Here is a 25,012-nt window from a genome sequence, read left to right on the forward strand (position 1 = left end):
TCAGTAATACCACCAGATCCTTCACACAATGCACCAAAGAGGCCTGAGCCCCCAGATAAGCCTCGGCACGCCTCAGCAATACTACCAAATCCTTCACACAGTGCACCAAAGAGACCTGAGCCCCCAGATCAGCCTCGGCAACACCACCAGATCTTTCAGACAGTACATCAAAGAGGACGGAGCCCTCAGATCAGCCTCAGCAATACACCAGATCCTTCAGAGAGTGCACCAAAGAGACCTGAGCCCCCAGATCAGCCTCAGCAATACCACCAGATCCTTCAGAGAGTGCACCAAAGTGACCTGAGGCCCCAGATCAGCCGCGGCACTCCTCTGCAATACCACCAGATCCTACACCAAAGTGACCTGAGCCCTCAGATCAGCCTTGGCACGCCTCAGAAATACCACCAGATTCTTCAGACAGTACACCAAAGAGGCCTGAGCCCCCAGATCAGCCTCAGCAGGCCTCGACAACACCACCAGATCCTTCTGACAGTACACCAAAGAGGACTGAGCCCTCAGATCAGCCTCGGCACGCCTAGGCAATACCACCAGATTCTTCAGAGAGTGCACCAAAGAGGCCCGAGCCCCCAGATCAGCCTCAGCAATACCACCAGATCCTACACCAAAGAGACCTGAGCCCCCAGATCAGCCTTGCACGTCTCTGCAATACCACCAGATCCTACACCAAAGTGACCTGAGCCCCCAATCAGCCTCGGCACGCCTCTGCAATACCGAAAGATCCTACACCAAAGAGACCTGAGCCCCCAGATCAGCCTTGCACGTCTCTGCAATACCACCAGATCCTACACCAAAGTGACCTGAGCCCCCAATCAGCCTCGGCACGCCTCTGCAATACTGAAAGATCCTACACCAAAGAGACCTGAGCCCCCAGATCAGCCTTGCACGTCTCTGCAATACCACCAGATCCTACACCAAAGTGACCTGACCCCCCTAGATCAGCCTCGGCACGCCTCTACAATACCGAAAGATCCTACACCAAAGAGGCCTGAGCCCCCAGATCAGACTTGGCACACCTCGGCAATACCACCAAATCCTTCAGACAGTACACCAAAGAGACCTGAGCCCCCAGATAAGCCTTGGCACGCCTCGGCAATACACAACACAAATCCACCCTCTAGTATCTCTTCATGGAGAACAAGCTAAACACTAGGCCTTGCCTCCACTGCATGCATTCTGTGCACGGAAGGAAAATTGGAAAACCCGGGGGCATCATTTCTGTGGGCTCATATGAGGAGGTGCCATGCCTATGTTTGAGGAGATGCGTGTAGACATCACCAAATGAAATCCTGCTTCTATACTATCAGTGGTTACCACTACTGTACATGTACATACTGTTGCATGCTGGGTGCCTATCAACAACCTCCCAATGAGCCAGGCCAGGGTTAGAAACTCATTTCAACACACATTTCTGTACAGTATTTAGCTCAGAAGGTTGAGAAAAGGAACAGGCGGACAAAAACAAGGGGAGAAAGGGAGGCAAAAGAAGAAAAAAGAAAAGTGATAGAAGAAGAGGCACAAAGAGTGGAAAGGGATAAAGAGGAAGAAAAGAGAGGAAAAGAAAAGAAGAAATGATTGGAGGGAGTTCACATGTACAATTTATTAAAGGCATTCCAAATCGCAGAATATTTGTCTATTCTTTTCGATCTCTGATAGCTTATCTTTTCTTTACTGGAAGGAATTGTTAGATCATGCAGTCAGCCATCAATTGTTGGCCTGGCATCACTCTTCCAACACTTCAGAATCTGCTTTTCTGCTATCAGAAATGCTCTATAAGACCATAAAAGCACTACATTACATACAGTTATCTGTAGACCATAAAAGCTGGTCTACAGATAACTGAATAGCCGCTGGGAATAGTCCTAACACACACAGACAAGGAGCGTGAGGGAGCGATAGATCTAATACAAGCTCCATTCGCTGCAAGACCTCCTCCCAAAAACCCGCAACTTTTACACAAGACCAAAACATGTGCAAGTAATTACCAGTTTCTAATTTGCAATTCCAACATGTGTCTACTTGCATGAGTTTGCACTGTTTCATTTTCAAAGGCGTCCAGTATATATACCATGCACGATTCTTTGTTGATTGAACCTCAGATTCAGATCAACCTTATATCTAGATGGTCCAGCACAGATTCGACTCGAATCCCTTTCTAATATTTCAGAACCCAATTCTAGAGACCACAAAGCCTTACCCCGTTCCAAAGGAGCATTGCTACCCGCTTGCGTTTGTAATTTATATATAGTAGAGGCCGAAAGTGGAGAGCTCTTGAAAAGATGCATTCACGGAGGGATGTCATGCAACAAGGCATTTAAAGATGTAAACACATTCACAAAAACCTCACAGAGTACGCGATATCGGCTAACCTCAGAAGCAGCAAGCTTATATTTGAATTTAAGGAAATCAAATGAGAGCATCGAAGCACCATCATGCACTTGCCCCAAGCGCCAGATACCAGCAGACTGCCAGGAAGACCATGAGAGAGTACGGTTATTAAAGCGTAGCTCTGGGTTCTACCAAATCGAGGAATTGGAACTCGGCAGGTATTTGGTATGAGAATCTACACAGCACTTTTTCCAATCTTTCAAGCTATGCCTGATAAATGGGGTGAATTTATCCCGTGCCATTCTTTTCTGCATACTGAGAAGACAGACTAAGGGGATTGGCCGAACCACATTCTTCTCTATACTTACCCAGTTCAGGGAGCTAGCAACATCTTCCCTTAACCAAAAAATTAAGGTTCTATGATAAGAAACAATGTCAGGGAAACCAAAACCACCCAAATGTACCGGTCTCACAAGCGCGTCCATTGGAATCCTAGCCTTCTCTCCCCACAGAAAATTTTGGAGAACTTTGTTTATGTCACGAGTCAGGTCCCACGTTAAAGGTAAGGGCAGCATACTAAACACATAAAATAATTTCGTAAGCAGAGTCATCTTAATTACTTATTTTCCCCCAAAACGTAAGATTTATTCTTTTACATTTCAAGCATAGAATCGTTATCTCTGCAACTTTTTTTCTGAATATTGGTTGCTAACAGTTTATGCTCCTAGATATTTTTATACCTATATACCAAATTTGATTTTTCACGGAAGGTGGAGTGTGTTGTGTGCGTGTGATGTGCATGCTACAGTTTCTGTGATTATGGTGATGTGTTTGTGTGTATTTGTAACTGTGGAAAGTATAGGTGGAAGGATGTATCTGTGACTTTTATTTATTTATTTATTGGACATTTGTATGGTGTCTATAGACAGGTGTTTCCAGGCGCCACCAGACAAGATAAGGGGAAGGAGGGAAACATGGGAATCAAAAAAGTAAAACAACAAAAACGGTTATATTGACCTTGTGACAATCCTTCCAAGCAAGTGAATGACAAGGTGGTAAGTGCAGGGGGAGAGGTTAGAGGGAGAAGTGCAGGAGTGGGGTGCCCCCAAGTGTGGCTGGGTGGGCGAAGGTGGCAAGTGCTAAGGGAAAGAGAGTGAGGGGGGAAGAGTGCAGTGGACTAGTTGGGCTAGTCCGGGGAAGGGAGCTCAAGGGCAGGTGCTTACAAGGGATGTTGGGGGGACTGGTAAGAGGTGGTCTGGTCCCTGTAAGACTCTAAAGGGACCAGGCCCCAGTCGCAGGGGCAGATGGAGAGTTAGAACGGGAGGGTTAGCCTCAACCACTCAACTCCTCCTCCTTGGAGACCTCAATATCCACCTGGATTCTCCCTGTCCCTCTTCTGTACTCTTTCACAACCGCTGTGACTCTCTCTCTCTTCCTATTCTTCCCTGTGGCCTGACACACTCTGCAGGGCACATGTTCTCATCTCCTCTGACCTCCCCCTCTCACCACTCCTCTCTCATGGAGTGATCACTGTCCTCTTTCCTCCGATCTCTCCCTCCCAACCCGCAGGCCAAGCTTGCTCCAGCACTGCCACCTACCATCTCGGTCATCCGGCCCATGAAGCGTGTGTCAGTTGAGGCTTTCGCTGCCACTTTCTCTCTCCCTCCTCCACCTCTGGCTGACTCTCATCCTGACACTGCCATTTCTATGCTCCACTCTGCTATATCTGATACTCTTGATGTTCTTGGCCCTGTCATGAGGATCCGCCTGAAGCCCAAAGCCAAGTGCAACTCCTGGTACGACTCTGACCTAGTCACTCTTAAACACAAGTGTAGGGTGGCTGAGAGGAAATGGCGGGCATCTTGCACATCCTCTGAGAAACTGGCCTGCCGCCTGCTCCAAAGGCAATACCGGCTCTCTGTCCTCACCAAGAAGAGAGCGCACATCCCAGCCCACATCTCTTCGTCATCTAACAACTCGGCCAAACTCTTTAAAATCCTCAAGGAGCTGTCCAATCCTGCTGCAGTCTCTACTTCTCTTGTTCCCTCCCAGGCCCTCTGCATGGCCCTGGCTTCTCATTTCATCTCTAAATACCGGAACATCCTGTCCACCCTCCCCTCCTCTCCTCAACTTCCCTCCTCTCTCTCTGCTACCTCTGGCCCCTCTGCAGCCGCCTCTCCTCCCTCTTTCTCTTCCTTTCCTCTGTTCTCCCCTGACAAGATTTCCAGACAAGTACAATCTATGAAAGTCTCATCAAAACAGGTTCTTCCCTGTTCATCCAAAACCATCAAGGACCTTATTGACACACTCGCTCCTGCCCTGGCCAACTTCTGCAACCACTGCTTCACCAATGGAGCCTTCCCCTCCCCTCTGAAGCACTCTCTTGTGCACCCTCTTCTAAATAAACCCACTGCCGGCCCCTCCTGCCCGGCTAACTATCGCCCGATCTCTATCACACCTTTCCTGGGCAAACTCCAGGAAAAGCTGGCAATCTCCCAGCTTAACTTTCTCACTTTCTGTTGGTTGTCTCCATGACCATCAGTCTGGCTTCAGAGCAGCCAGAAGCTGCTCTCCAACCTTGATTGTAATCTCCGCTCTGGCCTCATCCTACACAATCTCTCTTCTGCCTTTGATACGATCAACCAGGCCATCCTGCTAAACCGCCTCCATGATAACCTGGGTATCACTGGTCAGGCCCTGGAGTGGCTGACCTCATTCCTCTCCAACCGACCCTCCCACGTCCAACTTAGGTCCTTCCTCTCCTCTATCTCACTCTCCACTTGTGGTGTTCCCCAGGGGTATAACCTCTCTCCCTGGCTTTTCACCCAATACCTGGCACTCTTCGCCCACCACATTGCTGCTCTCTTCTCCAATCGTCAGTGCTATGCAGATTACACTCCGTTTGTTTTCAGGCTCCCCTCAGCCGCCTCTTCTCCCTCTCATCTCTGACAGTCTGTAACGCTCACCTGGTATCCACAGGGATGTCACTCAGCCTGTTATGACCTCTTACGACCTCGAACCCTTCCCTGGAGTCTACTCGACTGGAGACTGGGCCTGAAACACAGGATTGGTAGAGTTTAACTCCCTATTGTCTCTGTGTGCTTGAACCCCTTCTTCCCCGGGGTCCACCCCTTCCCTTTGATCCACAGCTCACCTTGTTTTCTTGGAAAGTGTGCTCTCCGTCCTGCTTTCAGCGCAGGGGCGCGTTTATTGATGTGGGCTTGTTGCTGCCCAGTTACTTCACTGGCAAGAGTCTGACAGGTAAGTATAATGAGTCTTTTGAACAGTTCTCTAACTTTGTTCCTTTCCTTCCTTAGGTGATGGCCGGCGTCCGGGGATGGTGACGTGCTGCTGAGATGAGTAGCACTGAAGGTGAGTGAGAACATGATTCGCGATGCGACCCTTTCGTATTTGTATTGAACTGAGTTCTTTTTCTGTGTCTTTTAGGTGCCGTGACGTTTTCAGCGTGGATGCCGGTTATGAAGAAGAAATGCGGTGAGTAAGTGTGGTATGCGGCGCCTCTAGATGTTTCCACGCTAACCTGGACTGTCTTTTCCCTCTTGCAGATGGATGAGAAGTTCCGGAGACATAGTTCCCCCAGAGCGACTGGGATTCAGGTAAGTGTTTGAAGCTCGTACAGTCTTTAAAAATAAGCGAAGATTTGCTGAATGCTTACTAATGCCTTTGTTCTGTTCTTTTCCCTTTTCCTTAGGAAGCGGCGTGCCGGGATGGGAATGACACCGCCGAAGATGCCCGCAGAACAGAAGGAGCCATGAATGATGGGCAGAAGCGCCGCAAGGTAAGGCTGTTCCTAACAGTGTTCTTGTTCTTGCAGGAGCTGAGCGCAGAAGAAAGATGCAGGCCTACTGGAGACCGATCCGAATACGGTGAGTGTCATGCTGCAGGTGCAGAAAACAAAAAGCATGTTTCCCAGCCTGGGCGTGGCTTAAATAGTCTCTGGATATCCCAGGTGTCTCTGGGCTGAACCACACCCAAAAGACTAGACTGCACATGCAGTTCTGGGAACCGAAATATGTGGGGGCATCCATCTTGTCTCCATCAATGCACTACACTTAAACTACCAACTGGTCCTCCTCAGAGGTATTCTTCCTTTCCTCTCCTTCCCCCAGAAGCTCACTTTCTCTAGAGCTCTGGTTCTCTGTAGGCTGGACTACTGCACCGGCCTCTTCCTAAATCTGCCTGCTACTACTCTCTGCCCTCTGCAACTCGTCCAGAACAGGACTGAAAGATTTGTCCGTGGCCTCAAGCCCAGGATTCGTATCTCTCCAGCCCTGATATCTCTTCACTGGCTCCCAGTGGCTACAAGAATTAAGTTCAAGACCCTTTGCATTGTCCACAAGGCCTTCTGGGGTCTGGGTATGCAATACCTTCAACTCTCCCTTCAGAAATACCTTCCTACTCTAGAGCTTCGCTCCTCCACCTCCAACTTCCTCAGTGTCAGTCACTTCTCCAAGCAACGAGTTGGGGGTAGATCTCTTTCTTCAGTTGGGGCCTCCCTCTGGAACAGCCTCCCTGTCTCTCTGAAACTTGAGGCGAACCATCTTCAGTTCCGGAAGCACCTCAAGACCATCCTCTTTGCTTCTGCCGTCTCTCTTCCTCTCCCCTGCTGATCTTTGTATGTTTCGGCACCGGGGCACCTGGCTACCCTCTGATTTCGGGCCCATATCCCTGCCCACCCAGCTGCACACCCGCACTGCCTCCTGGCAACCCTTGCACTTGGGTCTGTATCTGCAGCCCTACAGTCCTCTTCCTGCACTTATTAGACACCCGTTGCCTGCGCCTTATTCTTGCACTTGCCACCTGCTGGTCACACTACCTGTTGTCGTTGATCACATGTTCAGCACTTTCCACTCCTCCCCTGCCCCGTGCACTTTCCTCCCTCTCCCTCCCTTGCACATGCATGTTCTCAATGTCACTGGGCCTAGTAAGGTTGTTGTTTTATTCCTCCCTTGTACCCTTCCCTTGCCTCGTTGCGCCCTGAAACACTTGTCTATGGGCGCAATATGAATAAAATATCATATCATATCTTATAGGGAATGAAGAGGAGAAAAGGAAAGTGTTGAGAAGTTTCTGGAGCTTAAGAGGATCTGGATCAAATCTGAGGAGGGGGGGGGCCTTCCAGCGGGAGGAGCCGACTGAGGAAAGGGATCTGCCTTCCACTCTCTGCTTGGAGAACCGTTTGACCTGCAGAGAGTTGGAGCCAGAGGACCAAAGGACTCTGGCGAGGGAAAGCTGGATGTAAAGAGGTCCCAGGCCCCAGGCAGCCTTGTGGATGGTGCAAAGGGTCTTTAATTTGAACCTTGCAGTCGCCAGGAGCCAGTGGAGAGATTTTAGGGATGGAGAGATGCAGTCCCTGGGCTTGAGGCCAAGTCTTGCAGTCCTATTCTGGATTAGTTGAATGGGGCGAAGGGTGGAAAGAGGCAGGTTTAGGAAGAGGCTGTTGCAGTAGTCAAGCCCAGAGAGAAACAGGGCTCTAGAGACGTTGAGCTTCTGGGGAAGGTGAGGAAAGGCAGAATGCCCCTGAGGAGATGCAACTGAAAATTGGACTTCTTGACAAGGTCCATGATCTGTGGAGAGAAAGAGAGAGAGGAGTCAAAGATGATTCCAAGGTTTTTTTTACCTCACAAGTGGGTGAGGGGAGAAGACCCAGGTAGTCTGGGCAGAGAGTGGGGGGAGCAAGGAATAGGCATCCCAATGAAAAGGATCTTTGTCTTACTGGCATTGGCAGAGCACCATGCCTGAATAGCAGTCAGGCAGTCAGGTATGATGGAGATGGAGGAGCAGGTAGAGGAGGGCAGCTTGAAAGAGAGTCATGTGCCGTCTGTGTAACACTGGAAATGTGAGGAGAAAGTGGAGATCAGGTGGGCCAGAGGGGCCAGGTAGATGTTGAAGAGCTAAGGCGATAGGCTAGAGCCCTGAGGGACACCACAGTTGGAGAGTGGGGTGGAGTAAAGAAAAGGACCCATTTGCACTTGGAAGGTCTGTTCAAAAGGTAGGACGTCAGCCACGCCAGTTCCCAGTCCATGATGCCTATGGAATCATGGAGACAGTTTATGAGGATGGAGTGGTTGACTCTGTCAGAAGCGGAAGAGAGATCGTGGAGGATCAGAACAGATGGAGTGTTGGAATCCAGGTTGCAAAGTAGGTGTTCACGGGTGTTCAGGAGAGCAGTTTCTGTGCCTCTGACAGCCTTAAAACCAGACTGGTGGTCGTGGAGGCAGCCAGCCATTTCGGCGTGAAAGGTCAGTTGGGGGAAGACCAACTTCTGCATGACTTTGGCCAAGAAAGGGGTGATAGAGATAGGGCAATAGTTAGCCGGGCAAGAAGGGTCAGCAGACGGCTTTTTTTAGGAGAGGGTGCAGAAGAGAGTGTTGGAGGGGTTGAGGGAAGGAGCCAATGACAAATGAGTGGTTGCAGAGGTCAGCGAAGGCTGGGTTAAGAGTGGTAATGTTGTCCTTGATGGTTCTAGAGGAGCAGGGGAGCACCTGTTTAGAGGAGGCTTTTCATAGAGTGAACCACTCTAGAGATCTCATCTTGTGCAATCAGGGAGAAAGAGAAGAGTATGGGGGGCAAAGGAGGTGAGAGAAGAGGTGGGGGGTGCAGATGACTGAGAGGACACAGGATGCCCAGAGTTTTGGAGGAAAGGTTTGTTTGTTTATTGTTTGTTTATTTATTTATAGAGCGCACCAAACCCGCAGGTATCTGGGCGCTTTACAAGAATATGCAATTTCTTAGTTACAAAGTAAGGAATATACAAGAATATACAGGCATGTAACAGGAATATACAAATTATTTACAGTGCATAGGAGTGGATGGTGTGAGAAACATGAAGGTGTCTCACTTACTAGTCCCCGGGGATCTGTCATCCAGGTGGCCAGGACACGGCCATCGCTATTGGATCCAGTTCCTGTGGGTGGACCGGTGCGGGAGCATCACCTGGATGGGGAGTCCTCAGGGATGGAAGTGGGACGCTGATGGGTAAGATGCGGTCCCCCCTTCCCTATAACACCTTTTTCCCATTCTACCCCATTGAGTTTTCAGAAGTTCTTCCACACACTTTTCCAACATGAACACTTTCCTATACCTTGACAGACAACGGACAAACACCAGAGCCATTGACATGTCCAAACACAAGGGTCAGGCAAAGCCAGGCTGGCTATTGACAAAAACTATGCACACCTGACAGCCCTTTCCCTTCCCCACAGGGATAAAAGGCAGAGCACGAGAGCACACTTTGAGCAAGGCCGTATGCACAAAGAAACAGCTACAACGACCATCATTTCAAATGGAGGAGAAAGGCGGCGAGACCTGAAGGGACGACGAAAGGGGAACTGCCCTTGCACTTTTCAACTCAGACCCACAAAGCCTCTGAAAGGGAAATCATAAGACCAGGAAGTCCAGCTGGCGTGTGGTGTGACAGGTGTCAACGGCACATGGGGCCCTCCTGAGTTTATAGCCAAAGTGGGTAGAAGCGCTTGCTGCCATGGCGCCGTCCTTGAATCCTGAGACAAAAGACTCCAACAGTTCAGCACAGCCAGTGAGTCGGAGAATACACATAGTAAAACCAAACTGTGCTAGGCCCAAGGTTGCAGATGGCAACCTTGTTGAACAAAGGACTTGTGTAATTGAACTTTAAAGAAACCCTAGTAAAAGGTTCAGAAGGACTCTGACTGAAGCCTTTTTTTGGTCATGTGGTTTTGTTAAAACTATGAAAACCAAGAGACCCTAAGAGAGGCCAGTCGAAGTGTCAAAGTGGTCTTACGAGGGTCGAGCAAAACCCCTCGTACACTCGAAGGTCTTTGACACATTGGAGAAAACCAATTGAACTGGGAACTGGCAAGTGTGAACCCGATTGAGGCATGCCAAGAGAAAGCTAGGGGAAGGGAACTTGCATAGCTCGTGCATTCATCGTGGACATACACCACGTTAAGATGGCTGCCGTGTTTTCAGCATCAGTCCTGCTTTCATGTCTACTAGCAAGTAGCAATGCTAGTATGCAGGAGCATGGGAAGACTAGATCGGCACGGGACAACAAGCCAGCTTACTTGTTGCTCTGACATCCATTAGGGCTCCTGCTCCGGGGCTGCTCTAGATCCCCATTTCAACTTGCTTCTGTGCTCTGCTTTGTTTGCCGGAGCTTTCTATCTCTCTCCTAGATACCATTGCCACTGCAAGTCCATCCTAGAGGGCTGGGAGTCCTACTTTACTCCTACGCTCTTCCCTGCTGTTCCACGCGGCTGCCCTGGAACTCCAGCTGAATCTACCTGTAGAAACCTACAGCGTATTGTGGCTCTGAGGCGTGTTTTCCCTCATTGTCTCCTCTCTGATTCAGCCACCTGTGCAAATGCTCTGGGACACGATGCATCTTGAAGGGAGAAGCCGTACTGACACCTCTCGAAGAAGAATTCAGATGGATGGAGATTCTGTTGCTGGTGACTGGGGAACGTTATCGCCTCCATCAGTGGTATTTCTGGAAATTCATCCATTTAAAATATGCACCACCAACAGAGGCAGTATTTTGGGAATGCCACCTCCATCGGTGATAACATAAAAAGGTGTTTTAAAAGCATTTTTTCAACCATTTTGATCTTCAATGGGAAGGAATTAAGGCATTGAGTGCATAAGCGACTCAATGCAACTGCTGTACATTAGTTCCGTGCAACGAAGGGTCAATTCTGAACCTTTTATGTATTTCATGGGTAAAGTGGGGAGAGGGGTATATACATATAAGCATATGCCTGAACAAACACACTGCTCTTCAGACATCATATCAACAAGTAGTTGTGTTTTTTCCACCTAGTTCTTGGGCTTGGGTTTGTGGAGCCTGACATACTTCATTTTGAACGCATACTCTTTGCTGTATTCCTTGCAATCACTTTACCAAAGAACCGTTTCTGTTCTGCTCGTTTGCCCTTTCCGACCGAATGATGTTATTTTGCACATTATGTTTCTATAAACCACGGCTATACATTGTCAGGTCGATTTATTGTGTGGTTCATTGTTTTTGAAGCAGTTTCACTAAATAGAGAAGGCTGGTTTAGCTCTGGTAAAGTAAGCCTTGCATGTTGGTGAATGCCTGAAATTGCCAAATGTGGGAATAATAAACATGGGTTCAAATCCAAGCGTGTCCACTTTACTTGCACATAGTTTATGATCCCTGGCAAACACCTTTGCAATGCTCTGCTTATTCCCCTTGGCTTCCACGTTTGGAATCACCTTGAAGGAATTCTTAAAGCTGTGACCCACTCCTGCCTGGTGAAATACAGTCCATATAGAATTATATTGACTTTCTCTATAGCACCTACACAAGCTCGCATGGCTCCAAGCTCATTCATGGCTAAGCACTTGGCATTTGAAATGAATGATCCTGCAATATTTGGTGCGGGGAGGTTTGGAGGGGTACATGAAAGGGTGGGATGCTGGACTCCCACCTCCTCTATAATGTTCATATGTCTATCACCAGCAGGAGCCCATCTTCCTACCGGGCAGCCTGCAGGGTCTCTGTATTTGGGCAGCATGTTCCTCCGCGGGGTCCCTGTATTTGGGCAGCCTGTCCCTCAGCCCTGTATTTGGGCAGCCTCTCCCTCTGCGGGGTACCTGTATTTGGGCAGCCTGTCCCTCTGTGGGGTCCTTGTATTTGGGCAGCCTGTCCCCCTGCATGGTCCCTGTATTTGGGAAGCCTGTCCCTCTATGGGGTCCCTGTATTTGGGCAGCCTGACCCTCCGGGGAGTCCCTGTATTTGGGCAGCCTGTCCCTCCGTGGGGCCCCCGTATTTGGGCAGCCTGTCCCTCCGTGGGGTCCCTGTATTTGGGCAGCCTGTCCATCCGCAGGGTCACTGCATTTGGGCAGCCTGTCCCTCCGTGGGGTCCATGTATTTTGGCAGCCTGTCCCTCTGCAGGGTCCCTGTATTTGGGCAGCTTGTCCCTCTGCAGGGTCCCGGTATTTGGGCAGTCTGTCCCTCCACGCGGTCCCCGTATTTGGGCAGCCTGTCCGTCCGCGCGGTCCCTGTTTTTGGGCTGCCTGTCCCTCCGTTGTCTCCCTGTATTTGGGCAGCCTGTCCCTCCGCAGGAACCCTGTATTTGGGCAGCTTGTCCCTCCGTGGGGTCCCTGTATTTGGGCTTCCTGTCCCTCCGCGGGGTCCCTGTATTTGGGCTTCCTGTCCCTCCGCGGGGTCCCTGTATTTGGGCAGCCTGTCCCTCCGCTGGGTCTCTGTATTTGGGAAGCCTGTCCCTACATGGGGTCCCTGTATTTGGGCAGTCTGTCCCTCTGCGCGGTCCCTGTATTTGGGCAGTGTGTCCATCCGTGCGGTCCCTGAATTTGGGCAGCCTGTCCCTCTGCGGGCTCCCTATATTTGGGCAGCCTGTCCCTCCACGGGGTCGCTGTATTTGGGCAGCCTGTCCCTCCGCGGGGTCCCTGTATTTGGGCAGCCTGTCCCTCCGCCGGGTCTCTGTATTTGGGAAGCCTGTCCCTACGCGGGGTCCTGTATTTGATCAGCCTGTCCCTCCGCGGGGTCCCTGTATTTGGGCAGCCTGTCCCTCCACGGGGTCTCTGTATTTGAGCAGCCTGTCCCTCCGCGGGGTCCCTGTATTTGGGCAGCCTGTCCCCCCGCATGCTCCCTGTATTTGGGCAGCCTGTCCCTCTGCGCAGTCCCTGTATTTGGGCAGCCTGTCCCTCTGCAGGGTCCCTGTATTTGGGCAGCCTGTCCCTCTGCGGGCTCCCTGTATTTGGGCGGCCTGTCCCTCCGCAGGGTCCCTGTATTTGGGCAGCCTGTTCCTCTGCGTGGTCCCTGTATTTGGGCAGCCTGTCCTTCTGGGGGTCCTTGAATTTGGGCAGCCTGTCTCTCTGTAGGGTCCCTGTATTTGGGAAGCCTGTCCCTCTACAGGGTCCCTGTATTTGGGCAGCCTGTCCCTCTGAGGGGTCCCTGTATTTGGGCAGTCTGTCCGTCCGCGGGGTCCGTTTATTTGGGCAGCCTGTCCCTCTGCAGGGTCCCTGTATTTGGGCAGCGTGTCCCTCTGTGGGGTCCCTGTATTTGGGCAGCCTATCCCTCCATGGGCTCCCTGTATTTGGGCAGCCTGTCCCTCTGCGGGGTCCCTGTATTTGGGCAGCCTGTTCCTCTGTGGGGTCCCTGTATTTGGGCAGCCTGTCCCTCTGGGGGGTCCTTGAATTTGGGCAGCCTGTCTCTCTGCAGGGTCCCTGTATTTGGGAAGCCTGTCCCTCTACGGGGTCCCTGTATTTGGGCAGCCTGTCCCTCTGAGGGGTCCCTGTATTTGGGCAGTCTGTCCCTCCGCAGGGTCCCTGTATTTGGGCAGCCTGTCCCCCTGCAGGGTACCTGTATTTGGGCAGCGTGTCCCTCCGTGGGGTCCCTGTATTTGGGCAGCCTATCCCTCCATGGGCTCCCTGTACTTGGGCAGCCTGTCCCTCTGCGGGGTCCCTGTATTTGGGCATCCTGTCCCTCTGCAGGGTCCCTGTATTTGGGTGGCCTGTCCCTCCACGTGCTCCCTGTATTTGGGCAGCCTGTCCCTCCACAGGATCCCTGTATTTGGGCAGCCTGTCCCTCCATGGGCTCCCTGTATTTGGGCAGCCTATCCCTCTGTGGGGTCCCTGTATTTGGGAAGCCTGTCCCTCTGCAGGGTCCCTGTATTTGGGCAGCCTGTCCCTCCATGGGCTCCCTGTATTTGGGCAGCCTGTCCCTCTGCGGGGTCCCTGTATTTGGGCAGCCTGTCCCTCCACGGGCTCCCTGTATTTAGGAAGCCTGTCCCTCTGCAGGGTCCCTGTATTTGGGCAGCCTGTCCCGCCGCGGGGTCCCTGTATTTGGGCAGCCTGTCCCTCCGCCGGGTCTCTGCATTTGGGAAGCCTGTCCCTACGCAGGGTCCCTGTATTTGATCAGCCTGTCCCTCTGCGGGGTCACTGTATTTGGGCAGCCTGTCCCTCAGCAGGGTCCCTGTATTTGGGCAGCCTGTCCCTCTGCAGGGTCCCTGTATTTGGGCAGTCTGTCCCTCCGCAGGGTCCCTGTATTTGGGCAGCCTGTCCCTCTGCACGGTCCCTATATTTGGGCAGCCTGTCCCTCTGCAGGGTCTTTGTATTTGGCCAGGCTGTCCCTCAGTGGGGTCCCTGTATTTGGGCAGCCTGTCCCTCCATGGGCTCCCTGTATTTGGGCAGCTTGTCCCTCTGCGGGGTCCCTGTATTTGGGCAGTCTGTCACTCCGCAGGGTTCCTGTATTTGGGCAGCCTGTCCCTCCACATGCTCCCAGTATTTGGGCTGCCTGTCCCTCCACAGGATCCCTGTATTTGGGCAGCCTGTCCCTCCGTGGGCTCCCTGTATTTGGGCAGCCTATCCCTCTGCGGGGTCTCTGTATTTGGGAAGCCTGTCCCTCTGCGGGTCCCTGTATTTGGGCAGCCTGTCCCTCCACGGGCTCCCTGTATTTGGGCAGCCTATCCCTCTGCGGGGTCCCTGTATTTGGGCCGCCTGTCCCTCCGTGGGCTCCCTGTATTTGGGCAGCCTGTCCCTCCACTGGGTCACTGTATTTGGGCAGCCTGTCCCTCTGCGGGGTCCTTGCATTTGGGCAGCCTGTCCCTCCGCCAGGTCTCTGCATTTTGGAAGCCTGTCCCTACGCGGGGTCCCTGTATTTGATCAGCCTGTCCCTCTGCGGGGTCCCTGTATTTGGGCAGCCTGTCCCTCTACGGGGTCTCTGTATTTGGGCAGCCTGTACCTCTGCGGGGTCCCTGTATTTGGACAGCCTGTTCCTCTGTGCGGTCCCTGTATTTGGGCAGCCTGTCCCTCTGTGGGCTCCCTGTATTTGGGCAGCCTGTCCCTCCGTGGGATCCCTGTATTTGGGCAGCCTGTCCCTCTACAGGGTCCCTGTATTTGGGCAGCCTGTCGCTCTGCGGGGTCCCTGTATTTGGGTAGTCAGTCCCTCCGCGGGGTCCCTGTATTTAGGCAGCCTGTCCCTCTGAGGGGTCCCTGTATTTGGGCAGTCTGTCCCTCCGTGGGGTCCCTGTATTTGGGCAGCCTGTCCCTCTGCAGGGTCCCTGTATTTGGGCAGCCTGCCCCTCTGCAGTGTTTTTGTGTTTGGGCAGCCTGTCCCTCCATGGGGTGCCTGTATTTGGGCAGCCTGTCCCTCCGCGGGTCCCTGTATTTGGGCAGCCTGTCCCCCCGCATGCTCCCTGTAGTTGGGCAGCCTGTCCCTCTGTGCGGTCCCTGTATTTGGGCAGCCTGTCCCTCTGCGGGCTCCCTGTATTTGGGCGGCCTGTCCCTCCGCAGGGTCCCTGTATTTGGGCAGCCTGTTCCTCTGCGGGGTCCCTGTATTTGGGCAGCCTGTACCTCTGGGTGGTCCTTGTATTTGGGCAGCCTCTCTCTCCGCCAGGTCTCTGCATTTGGGAAGCCTGTCCCTACGCAGGGTCCCTGTATTTGATCAGCCTGTACCTCTGCAGGGTCCCTGTATTTGGACAGCCTGTCCCTCTATGGGGTCTCTGTATTTGGGCAGCCTGTCCCTCTGCGGGGTCCCTGTATTTGGGCAGCCTGTCCCTCTGTGTGGTCCCCGTATTTGGGCAGCCTGTCCCTCTGTGGGCTCCCTGTATTTGGGCAGCCTGTCCCTCCGCAGGGTCCCTGTATTTGGGCAGCCTGTCCCTCTGCGGGCTCCCTGTATTTGGGCGGCCTGTCCCTCCGCAGGGTCCCTGTATTAGGGCAGCCTGTTCCTCTGCGGGGTACCTGTATTTGGGCAGCCTGTCTCTCTGGGGGGTCCCTGTATTTGGGGAGCCTGTCCCTCCACCAGGTCTCTGCATTTGGGAAGCCTGTCCCTACACGGGGTCCCTGTATTTGATCAGCCTGTGCCTCTGCAGTGTCCCTGTATTTGGGCAGCCTGTCCCTCTACGGGGTCTCTGTATTTGGGCAGCCTGTCCCTCTGCGGGGTCCCTGTATTTGGGCAGCCTGTCCCTCTGTGCGGTCCATGTATTTGGGCAGCCTGTCCCTCTGTGGGCTCCCTGTATTTGGACAGCCTCTCCATCTGCAGGATCCCTGTATTTGGGCAGCCTGTCCCTCTGTGGGGTCCCTGTATTTGGGCAGCCTTTCCCTTTGCAGGGTCCCTGTATTTGGGAAGCCTGTCCCTCTACAGGGTCCTTTTATTTGGGCAGCCTGTCGCTCTGCGGGGTCCCTGTATTTGGGCAGTCAGTCCCTCCTCAGGGTCCCTGTATTTAGGCAGCCTGTTCCTCTGAGGGGTCCCTGTATTTGGGCAGTCTGCCCCTCCGCGGGGTCCCTGTATTTGCGCAGCCTGTCCCTCTGCAGGGTCCCTGTATTTGGGCAGCATGTCCCTCTGCAGGGTCCCTGTATTTGTGCAGCCTGTCCCTCCGCGGGTCCCTGTATTTGTGCAGCCTGTCCCCCCGCGGGTCCCTGTATTTGGGCAGCCTGTCCCCACGCATGCTCACTGTAGTTGGGCAGCTTATCCCTCTGCAGGGTCCCTGTATTTGGGCAGCCTGTCCCTCCGCAGGGTCCCTGTATTTGGGCAGCTTGTCCCTCCGCAGGGTCATTGTATTTGTGCAGCCTGTCCCTCCGCGGTCCCTGTATTTGGGCAGCCTGTCCCCACGCATGCTCCCTGTAGTTGGGCAGCCTATCCCTCTGCAGGGTCCCTGTATTTGGGCAGCCTGTCCCTCCGCGCAGTCCCTCTATTTGGGCAGCCTGTTCCTCCGTGGGCTCCCTGTATTTGGGCAGCCTGTCCCTCCGCTGGGTATCTGTATTTGGGAAGCCTGTCCCTACACGGGGTCCCTGTATTTGGGCAGTCTGTCCATCAGCGCGGTCCCTGTATTTGGGAAGCCTGTCCGTCCTCGTGGTCCCTGTATTTGGGCTGCCTGTCCCTCTGCGGGCTCCCTGTATTTGGGCAGCTTGTCCCTCCACAGGGTCCCTGTATTTGGGCAGCCTGTCCCTCTGCGGGGTCCCTGTATTGGGGCAGTCTGTCCCTTCACCGGGTCTCTGTATTTGGGAAGCCTGTCCCTACGCGGGGTCCCTGTATTTGCTCAGCCTGTCCCTCTGCGGGGTCCGTGTATTTGGGTAGCCTGTCCCTCCGTGGGGTGTCTGTATTTGGGCAGTCTGTCCCTCCGTGGGGTCCCTTTATTTGGGCAGCCTGTCCGTTCGCGGGCTCCCTGTATTTGGGCAGCCTGTCCCTCTGTGTGGTCCCTGGATTTGGGCAGCCTGTCCCTGCGCGGGGTCCCTGTATTTGGGCAGCCTGTCCCTCTGCCGGGTCCCTGTATTTGGGCAGCCTGTCCCTCCGCGGGGTCCCTGTATTTGGGCAGCCTGTCCCTCTGCAGGCTCCCTGTATTTGGGCAGCCTGGCCTCCGCGGGCTCCCTGTATTTGGGCAGTCTGTCCATCAGCGCGGTCCCTGTATTTGGGAAGCCTGTCCGTCCTCGTGGTCCCTGTATTTGGGCTGCCTGTCCCTCTGCGGGCTCCCTGTATTTGGGCAGCTTGTCCCTCCACAGGGTCCCTGTATTTGGGCAGCCTGTCCCTCTGCGGGGTCCTTTATTGGGGCAGTCTGTCCCTTCACCGGGTCTCTGTATTTGGGAAGCCTGTCCCTACGCGGGGTCCCTGTATTTGCTCAGCCTGTCCCTCTGCGGGGTCCGTGTATTTGGGTAGCCTGTCCCTCCGTGGGGTGTCTGTATTTGGGCAGTCTGTCCCTCCGTGGGGTCCCTTTATTTGGGCAGCCTGTCCGTTCGCGGGCTCCCTGTATTTGGGCAGCCTGTCCCTCTGTGTGGTCCCTGGATTTGGGCAGCCTGTCCCTGCGCGGGGTCCCTGTATTTGGGCAGCCTGTCCCTCTGCCGGGTCCCTGTATTTGGGCAGCCTGTCCCTCCGCGGGGTCCCTGTATTTGGGCAGCCTGTCCCTCTGCAGGCTCCCTGTATTTGGGCAGCCTGGCCTCCGCGGGCTCCCTGTATTTGGGCAGTCTGTCCATCAGCGCGGTCCCTGTATTTGGGAAGCCTGTCCGTCCTCGTGGTCCCTGTATTTGGGCTGCCTGTCCCTCTGCGGGCTCCCTGTATTTGGGCAGCTTGTCCCTCCACAGGGTCCCTGTATTTGGGCAGCCTGTCCCTCTGCGGGGTCCCTGTATTGGGGCAGTCTGTCCCTTCACCGGGTCTCTGTATTTGGGAAGCCTGTCCCTCCGCGGGGTCCCTGTATTTGGGCAGCCTGTCCCTTCGCGGGGTCCCTGTATTTGGGCAGCCTGTCCCTCTGCAGGCTCCCTGTATTTGGGCAGCCTGTCACTCCGCGGGCTCCCTGTATTTGGGAAGCCTGTCCCTCTGCGCAGTCCCTGTATTTGAGCAGCCAGTCCCTCTGGGGGGTCTTTGTATTTGGGCAGCCTGTCCCTCAGCAGGGTCCCTGTATTTGCGCAGCCTGTCCCTCTGCGGGGTTCCTGTATTGGGGCAGCCTGTCCCTCCACCAGGTCTCTGTATTTGGGAAGCCTGTCCCTCCGCGGGGTGTCTATATTTGGGCAGCCTGTCCCTCCGCGGGGTGTCTGTATTTGGGCAGCCTGTCCCTCCGCGGGCTCCCTGTACTTGGGCAGCCTGTCCCTCCGCGGGCTCCCTGTATTTCGGAACCCTTGGATCACTTGGAGGCTTGCAAGTTCCAGGCGCCTGAAACCACCCTGGGCTGGATTGAGTTTCCGCCCGAGTGGTCCAGGCAGGACCACTGATGAATTGCAGCTGCACTGCACACTATGCGGACACGTGATCTGAATAACATACACCCCACTGCCTGCTGGGCGATCTCACAAGCATCACCCCCTCTGCCCCCCCTCCCTGCATCCCTGCCAGCCTGCCCCTCGCACACGCATGCACTCTCCGGCTGATAACAGTGGGTGCTCACCTGGCTTCTCCTGCTGCGCTTTGGGGGGCCTCTTGTCATTCTTCCCCTCTTTCTTCGGTTTCTCTTTCTTGGAGGGCGTGGGGTTCCAGTGTTCCTCGACAGGTGATCGTCCGATGCCACCCTTCTTTGGACCCCTTGCCCCATATTCTGACCCTCGCTCTCTCTCCTCTGGTCCACTCTTTCCATAGATGTGTCCCCTCTCCCCTTCCTGTGGTCCTCTCTCCTCATAGTCTGGTCCTCTCTCCTCATGGCCTGGTCCTCTCTCTCCTTCCTCTGGTCCTCTCTCCTCATAGTCTGGCCCTCTCTCCTCATAGTCTGGCCCTCTCTCCTCTTCCTCTGGTCCTTTCTCCTCGTAGTCTGGCCCTCTCTCCTCATAGTCTGGTCCTCTCTCCTCTTCCTCTGGCCCTTTCTCCTCGTAGTCTGGCCCTCTCTCCTCATAGGCTGGCCCTCTCTCCTCTTCCTCTGGCCCTCTCTCCTCATAGTCTGGCCCTCTCTCCTCATAGTCGTGTCCTCTCTCCCATCCCCCTGGTCTTCTATCCCACTCCTGGCGCCCTCTCGCCCCTTGCTCTGCTCCTGTGTCCCCCGAGTCCGGGTGGGAGGAAAGCTGGGCCTGCGGGTAGTAACGTGCATCAACGCGGGGTCTCTGCTGGGCCCCCTGCAATAGCAACGGTGAAACAAGAACCCCCAAAACCACCAACACTTCTCCCAGAGCCCTGCTCCCCATCTTCAGTGCCTCGGATGTCCCTAGGAAGGGAAGCGCCTGGAAGTTAGAGGGAGGCACTTGAGTGCTAGAAAAGTATCCCAGCCCAGCACTCCTGTGTGAGCGTGTGAGGGACCTTCTGACTGTGCAACCCCCTAATAGGCCCCTCACTATGACCTCAACACAACACTCCTGTCTTTATATCCCCCAATAAAACCCTTCTGTCTGTGGACCCAACAGGCCACTCCTGACTGTGACCCCCCAAGGGACCTGCTGACTGTGAGACCTCCACAGGCCACTCCTGACTGTGACCCCCCCCAAGGGACCTCCACAGACCACTCCTGAGGGTGACCCCCCAAGGGACCTCCACAGACCACTCCTGACTGTGACCCCCCAAGGGACCTCCACAAACCACTCCTGACTGTGACCCAGCAACGTACTCCTGCCTTTATAGCCCCTGAAAGAGCTCTCCCGACTGTGACTTTCCAGAGGGTCCCCCTGACTGCCTGGCCCTAACAGGTCCCTCTTGACTGTGGCCCCAGAGGTTCACTTTTGACTGTGACTCAACAGTGCACTCCTGCTTGTGTAGCCCCCAAAAGGTCCCTCCAGACTGCGACCTCAACAGGTCACTGCTGAATGTGACCCAACAGGCACCCCCAGACGGTCTGGCCCCTACAGGGCCCTCCTGACTACTGACAGCTGCCAAGTGTTCCCAAAGGGACCGCTGCGCGTGCACTCCCACTAGAGAGGCCTCACTCCATGGGCCCAAAAGAGAATTTAGGTCTTCTTCCAATGGATGCCGAGAGACAGCTCCTCGATGCTGGCAATCCAAGAAAGAGGGGCTTGAGACATCCAGGCAATGGAGCAAGGGTGAGAGACGGCTGGAGGAATCCACGCCAAGGCCGAGGTGCAGAGCCGCATGTGAAAAGACTCATGAACAAATTCCAAACCCTAAACTGGCGAAGACATCCAAAATCAGAGACCGCTGGAGAAAGCCAACATCAGAAATGGCTGGAGAAATCCAAAATCAGAGACCGCTGGAGAAATCCAAAATCAGAGACTGCTGGAGAAATCCAAAATCAGAGACCGCTGGAGAAATCCAAAATCAGAGACCGCTGGAGAAATCCAAAATCAGAGACTGCTGGAGAAAGCCAAAATCAGAGACCACTGGAGAAATCCAAAATCAGAGACCGCTGGAGAAATCCAAAATCAGAGACTGCTGGAGATATCCAAAATCAGAGACGGCTTGAGAAATCCAAAACCAGCAACGGTTGTAGAATTGTAAAATCAGAGACCACTGGAGAAATCCAAAATCAGAGACCGCTGGATAAATCCAAAATCAGAGACTGTTGGAGAAATCCAAAATCAAAGACAGCTGGGGAAATCCAAAATCAGAGACCACCAGAGAAATCCAAAACCAGAGACCACCAGAGAAATTGAAAAGCAGAGACCGCTGGAGAAATCCAAAATCAGAGACTGCTGAGGAAATTCAAAGGTAGAGTCTTCTTCACAAATCTGACTGCTGTGAACACTCCAGAACAGAGGCTGCAGCGGACATCCTGTGACAGAACTAAAAGAGACACCCACCGTAAGAGGGCGCTGGAGAAACACAAGAGCATAGACTGCAGAGGAAGTCCAGCGGCAGAGACTGCTAAGCAACCTGAATGACAAAGATAGGTGACATCCAACGCAGAGACAGCCCAATCAATCCCAGGACAGAGACAGCTGGGCATATCCTAGAAGAGAGACAGCTGGGCAAATCCAAGGACAGAGACAGCTGGGCGCATCCTAGAAGAGAGACAGCTGGGCAAAACCAAAGGAAGAGACATCTGGGTAAATCCGAGGAGAGGGGCGGCTGGGTGCATCCAAGGTCTACAACTACTTGGGACTCCAATGACAGAGAGAGAGAGACATCCACGGAGGGACACTGTTGGGCAATCCAGAGACGTGCGTAGAATCCTTAGGAAACTACCATGTGATTGGTGGGCTCCCAAGGATGTGTGGGTGCCCGGGTGGGGGACGGCTGTGCAGAGGATGCGAGACTGCTTGTGACTCCCCAGAAAGAGACGGCACCTGAAAGCGGAGAGCAGGTGTGCGTTCAAACAGCCCTCCTCTGGAGCGCCGGCCTCTAGCAGTAGAAGAGAGCGCTTCCGTGGTTGAAGAGTGCGCCTGTGTCCAGGGATCAGAGACTGCTGCGGCGCCTGGAGACGGCTGCTTCAGCGTGACTGCAGGTGGACAGGGCGCTTCTGCATCCGGTTGCCGTGCCAGCCCTCCTGGGACAGCGGAGAGAACTCTGCCCTGGCATGCAAGAGACTGTCCACCTGGCGCAGAAGAGAGCCCGCTCTGCTGGAATACTGGAGAGTTTTCCCTCCAGTGAGAGAACAGAGAGTGCCCTCTTGGGACAGAAGAGATGCTGCGATAACGAGAGACTGCCTTCTTGAGCTAGAGCAGTGAGACTGCCTGCCTGGGAGAGCAAGAATGCTGCTGGCCCACAGATCTGCAGAGAGAGGGAGGGAGGGAGAGTGCTTGTTGTGGTGGTGTTGGGGGAAGGGTGGGGGGGGGCAGAGGCACAGACATCCACTGTCAGGGGAGGCTCCGGATCCGCTGCTGCTGCTTTGGACAAACTTCCCAAACTTTAAATCATCCGATGCAGTAAGTGGAAGTGTGGAGACCAGGGAGGCTGCGAGGGGCGGGGGCGGGGGCAGTGGGAGAAGAGATGAGAAAGGGGGAGGGGTGAGGGGGATCAGGAGAGCAGAAGGGAAGAGTCTGGAACACTTTGGCCAATGCGTGTAAATACTTAATAGTTCCATTCAAGCCGCGTGGAAGTGCAGAAGATTTGGAACCGAAAATAGGAGCTGCGGAAAGCGAGGGTCAGAGAAAAAGGAGTGGTCGAAGTGGGGAAAAAAGTGGCACTCTGTTCCTCCTGCCCGGCCCCTTCTACTCCCTCACCCCCCATTGCCAAACCTCCCCTCCCACACTCCCCACTGACCTCATTCTCAACCCCGCACAATTCAGACAGCCCACCCCACACTGCCCTGTTTACCACAGTTCTCACACTCAGTGACCCCCACTCTGACACAGCCCCCTCTACCCTGCATCTCTCTATCTCTTACACCCTGGACGGCCATGCCCCTCTCATGAGAATCCGACTGAAGCCTACCTCCAAGTGCAACTCTTGGTATAACTCTGACCTCGCCACCCTGAAACGCAAGTGCAGTGTGGCTGAGAGGAAGTGGAAGGCTTCCGGTACATCCGCTGACAAACAGGCCTGCCGCCTGCTCCGAAGGCAATACAGACTGTCCTGTCAAAGAAGAGGGTCCATGTACAAGCCTGTGTCTCTGCGGCCTCTAACACAGCCAAACTACTCAAAATCTGCAAGGAGCTTGCCAATCCTTACCTCTCCTGTTCCCTTCCAGGTCCTTTGCACAGCACTGGCTTCTCACTTCACCACTAAAGCTCAGGACATCCTGTCCTCTCTCTCCTCTGCCTCTCCCTCTACCTCTCTCGGCCCCTCTCCAGCCGCCTCTCCCTCTCCTCCTCCATTCTCTGCTTTGCCTTGTTAACTCCTGATGAGGTTTCTAGACAAATGCGATCTATGAACTTATCATCCAAGCAAGTGCTCCCCTGCTCCTCCAGAACCATCAAGGACCACATCGACCCCCTAGCTCCCGCCTTGGGTGATTTCTGCAATCACTCTTTTGCCACTGGAACTTTCTCCTCTCCCCTCAAGCACTCCCTTGTGCACCCCTTCCTTAAGAATCCTTCTGACAATCCTTCCTCTTCTTTAAACTACCGCCGATCTCTACAACTCCTTTCCTGGGCAAACTTCTGGAAAAGCTGACCATCTCCCAGCTTACTCTTCACACCAAATCTGTTGGTTGTCTCCATGACCATCACACTGGCTTTAGAACAGCCAGAAGCATGGAAACTGCTCTCCTGAAACTGGCCTCATCCTTCTTCATCTTTCCTCTGCATTTGGCACAGTCGGCCACACCATCCTGATCAATCATCTCAATTACAACCTGGGCATCACTGTTAAGATGGATTTCTGAACTCTGACCTGGTAGGCAGAGGTTCAGAAGGCCAGCCTAGTTTCTTGGAACAGGGTAACCTTCTGGACAAGCCAGACCATTCAAGGTGGCATTGGCGGCGGTCAAGACTAGGTCTCAGGAGGGGTGAGGGTGACTGAAAGACCTCAATGAGCACACAGAGTAAAGGATACTTACAAATCACTCCCAGTCAGGTGTAGATATATTAAAAATACATATACATTTATTCCAAGGCCTTTGCAATTCAACACAGAGTAAGAAAATCAAATCACAGAAATACAATTAAACCAACACATTCCTATCTATACAAATATATAAAAGACCAATGTGGGTTAATGGACTAAAGGGTTAATGCACGAAATGGGTCCAAAACCCAAAAGGGAAACTAAACAGGCAGTGCAAATTGTTTTTAGTCTCTTCTGCATCAAACACAATCCTGACTGAAAGGCAGTCCAGTCTCTAAGAAGAGGGGAGCCTATTGCTCAAATGTACTTGCAATGCTGGCACAGGCGCCAATCCAGATGAACAAAACGGGATCTCTTCAAGGGTCTGTAGAAGCTCAGGAAGGTGGGTGAGGTGATGAAGAATAAGTTCCCACTATTCGTGGAGGGTCTCTGTGAGGGCAGAACAGATTCCAGAGTTTGGGAATAGTTTGCTAGTAAGCACTAGCAGTGGAAAGGAGAGGGACTCTCAGGGGCCACTCATGCGTAAAAATGGATGGATGCGCTTGGGGCCACCGGTTGGGGTTGCAATTACTTACTGACCCCTGGTGCACTCCGGACCAAACTTTGGCAGTCAAGCCCAATTCGGTTGCAGGTTCAAATACGGCAATCTCACGGTTCTGCGGCTTTCAGCGATGAAGATACAGCATTGATTCCCAAACGGGACAGTGGTGATTTCTCCGCTCCTAGTGGATGAATCAGGCCAGTTCCACTGTAGCAGGCTTCAGGGAAAAGAAGACCACAGCTGCAATGAACTTGCAAAGTTCGTCACCACGGCTGGGCGACACGGTAACTGCGTGTACTCCAGTTCGGGCGCACTCTTTTTATTCCAGATCT

At 53.6% G+C, this 25,012-nt stretch overlaps 1 protein-coding gene across 1 annotated transcript in view; it reads right to left on the minus strand.

Annotated features, from left to right (window-relative positions):
• The window catches only part of CPXM2 (carboxypeptidase X, M14 family member 2), a 597,080-nt gene extending 574,304 nt beyond the window's left edge, over positions 1-22,776 (minus strand). The window contains exon 1 of the mRNA XM_069612029.1: positions 19,206-22,776. Within this exon, the coding sequence (XP_069468130.1) occupies positions 19,206-19,929 (724 nt within the window). The 5' untranslated portion in view covers positions 19,930-22,776. The remainder of the gene's footprint in view (positions 1-19,205) is intronic.
• Positions 22,777-25,012: the final 2,236 nt, after the last annotated feature.

This window comes from Ambystoma mexicanum, chromosome 8 (genome assembly GCF_040938575.1).
Source record: "Ambystoma mexicanum isolate Mex_15411 chromosome 8, UKY_AmexF1_1, whole genome shotgun sequence".
Lineage (NCBI taxonomy): Eukaryota > Metazoa > Chordata > Amphibia > Caudata > Ambystomatidae > Ambystoma > Ambystoma mexicanum.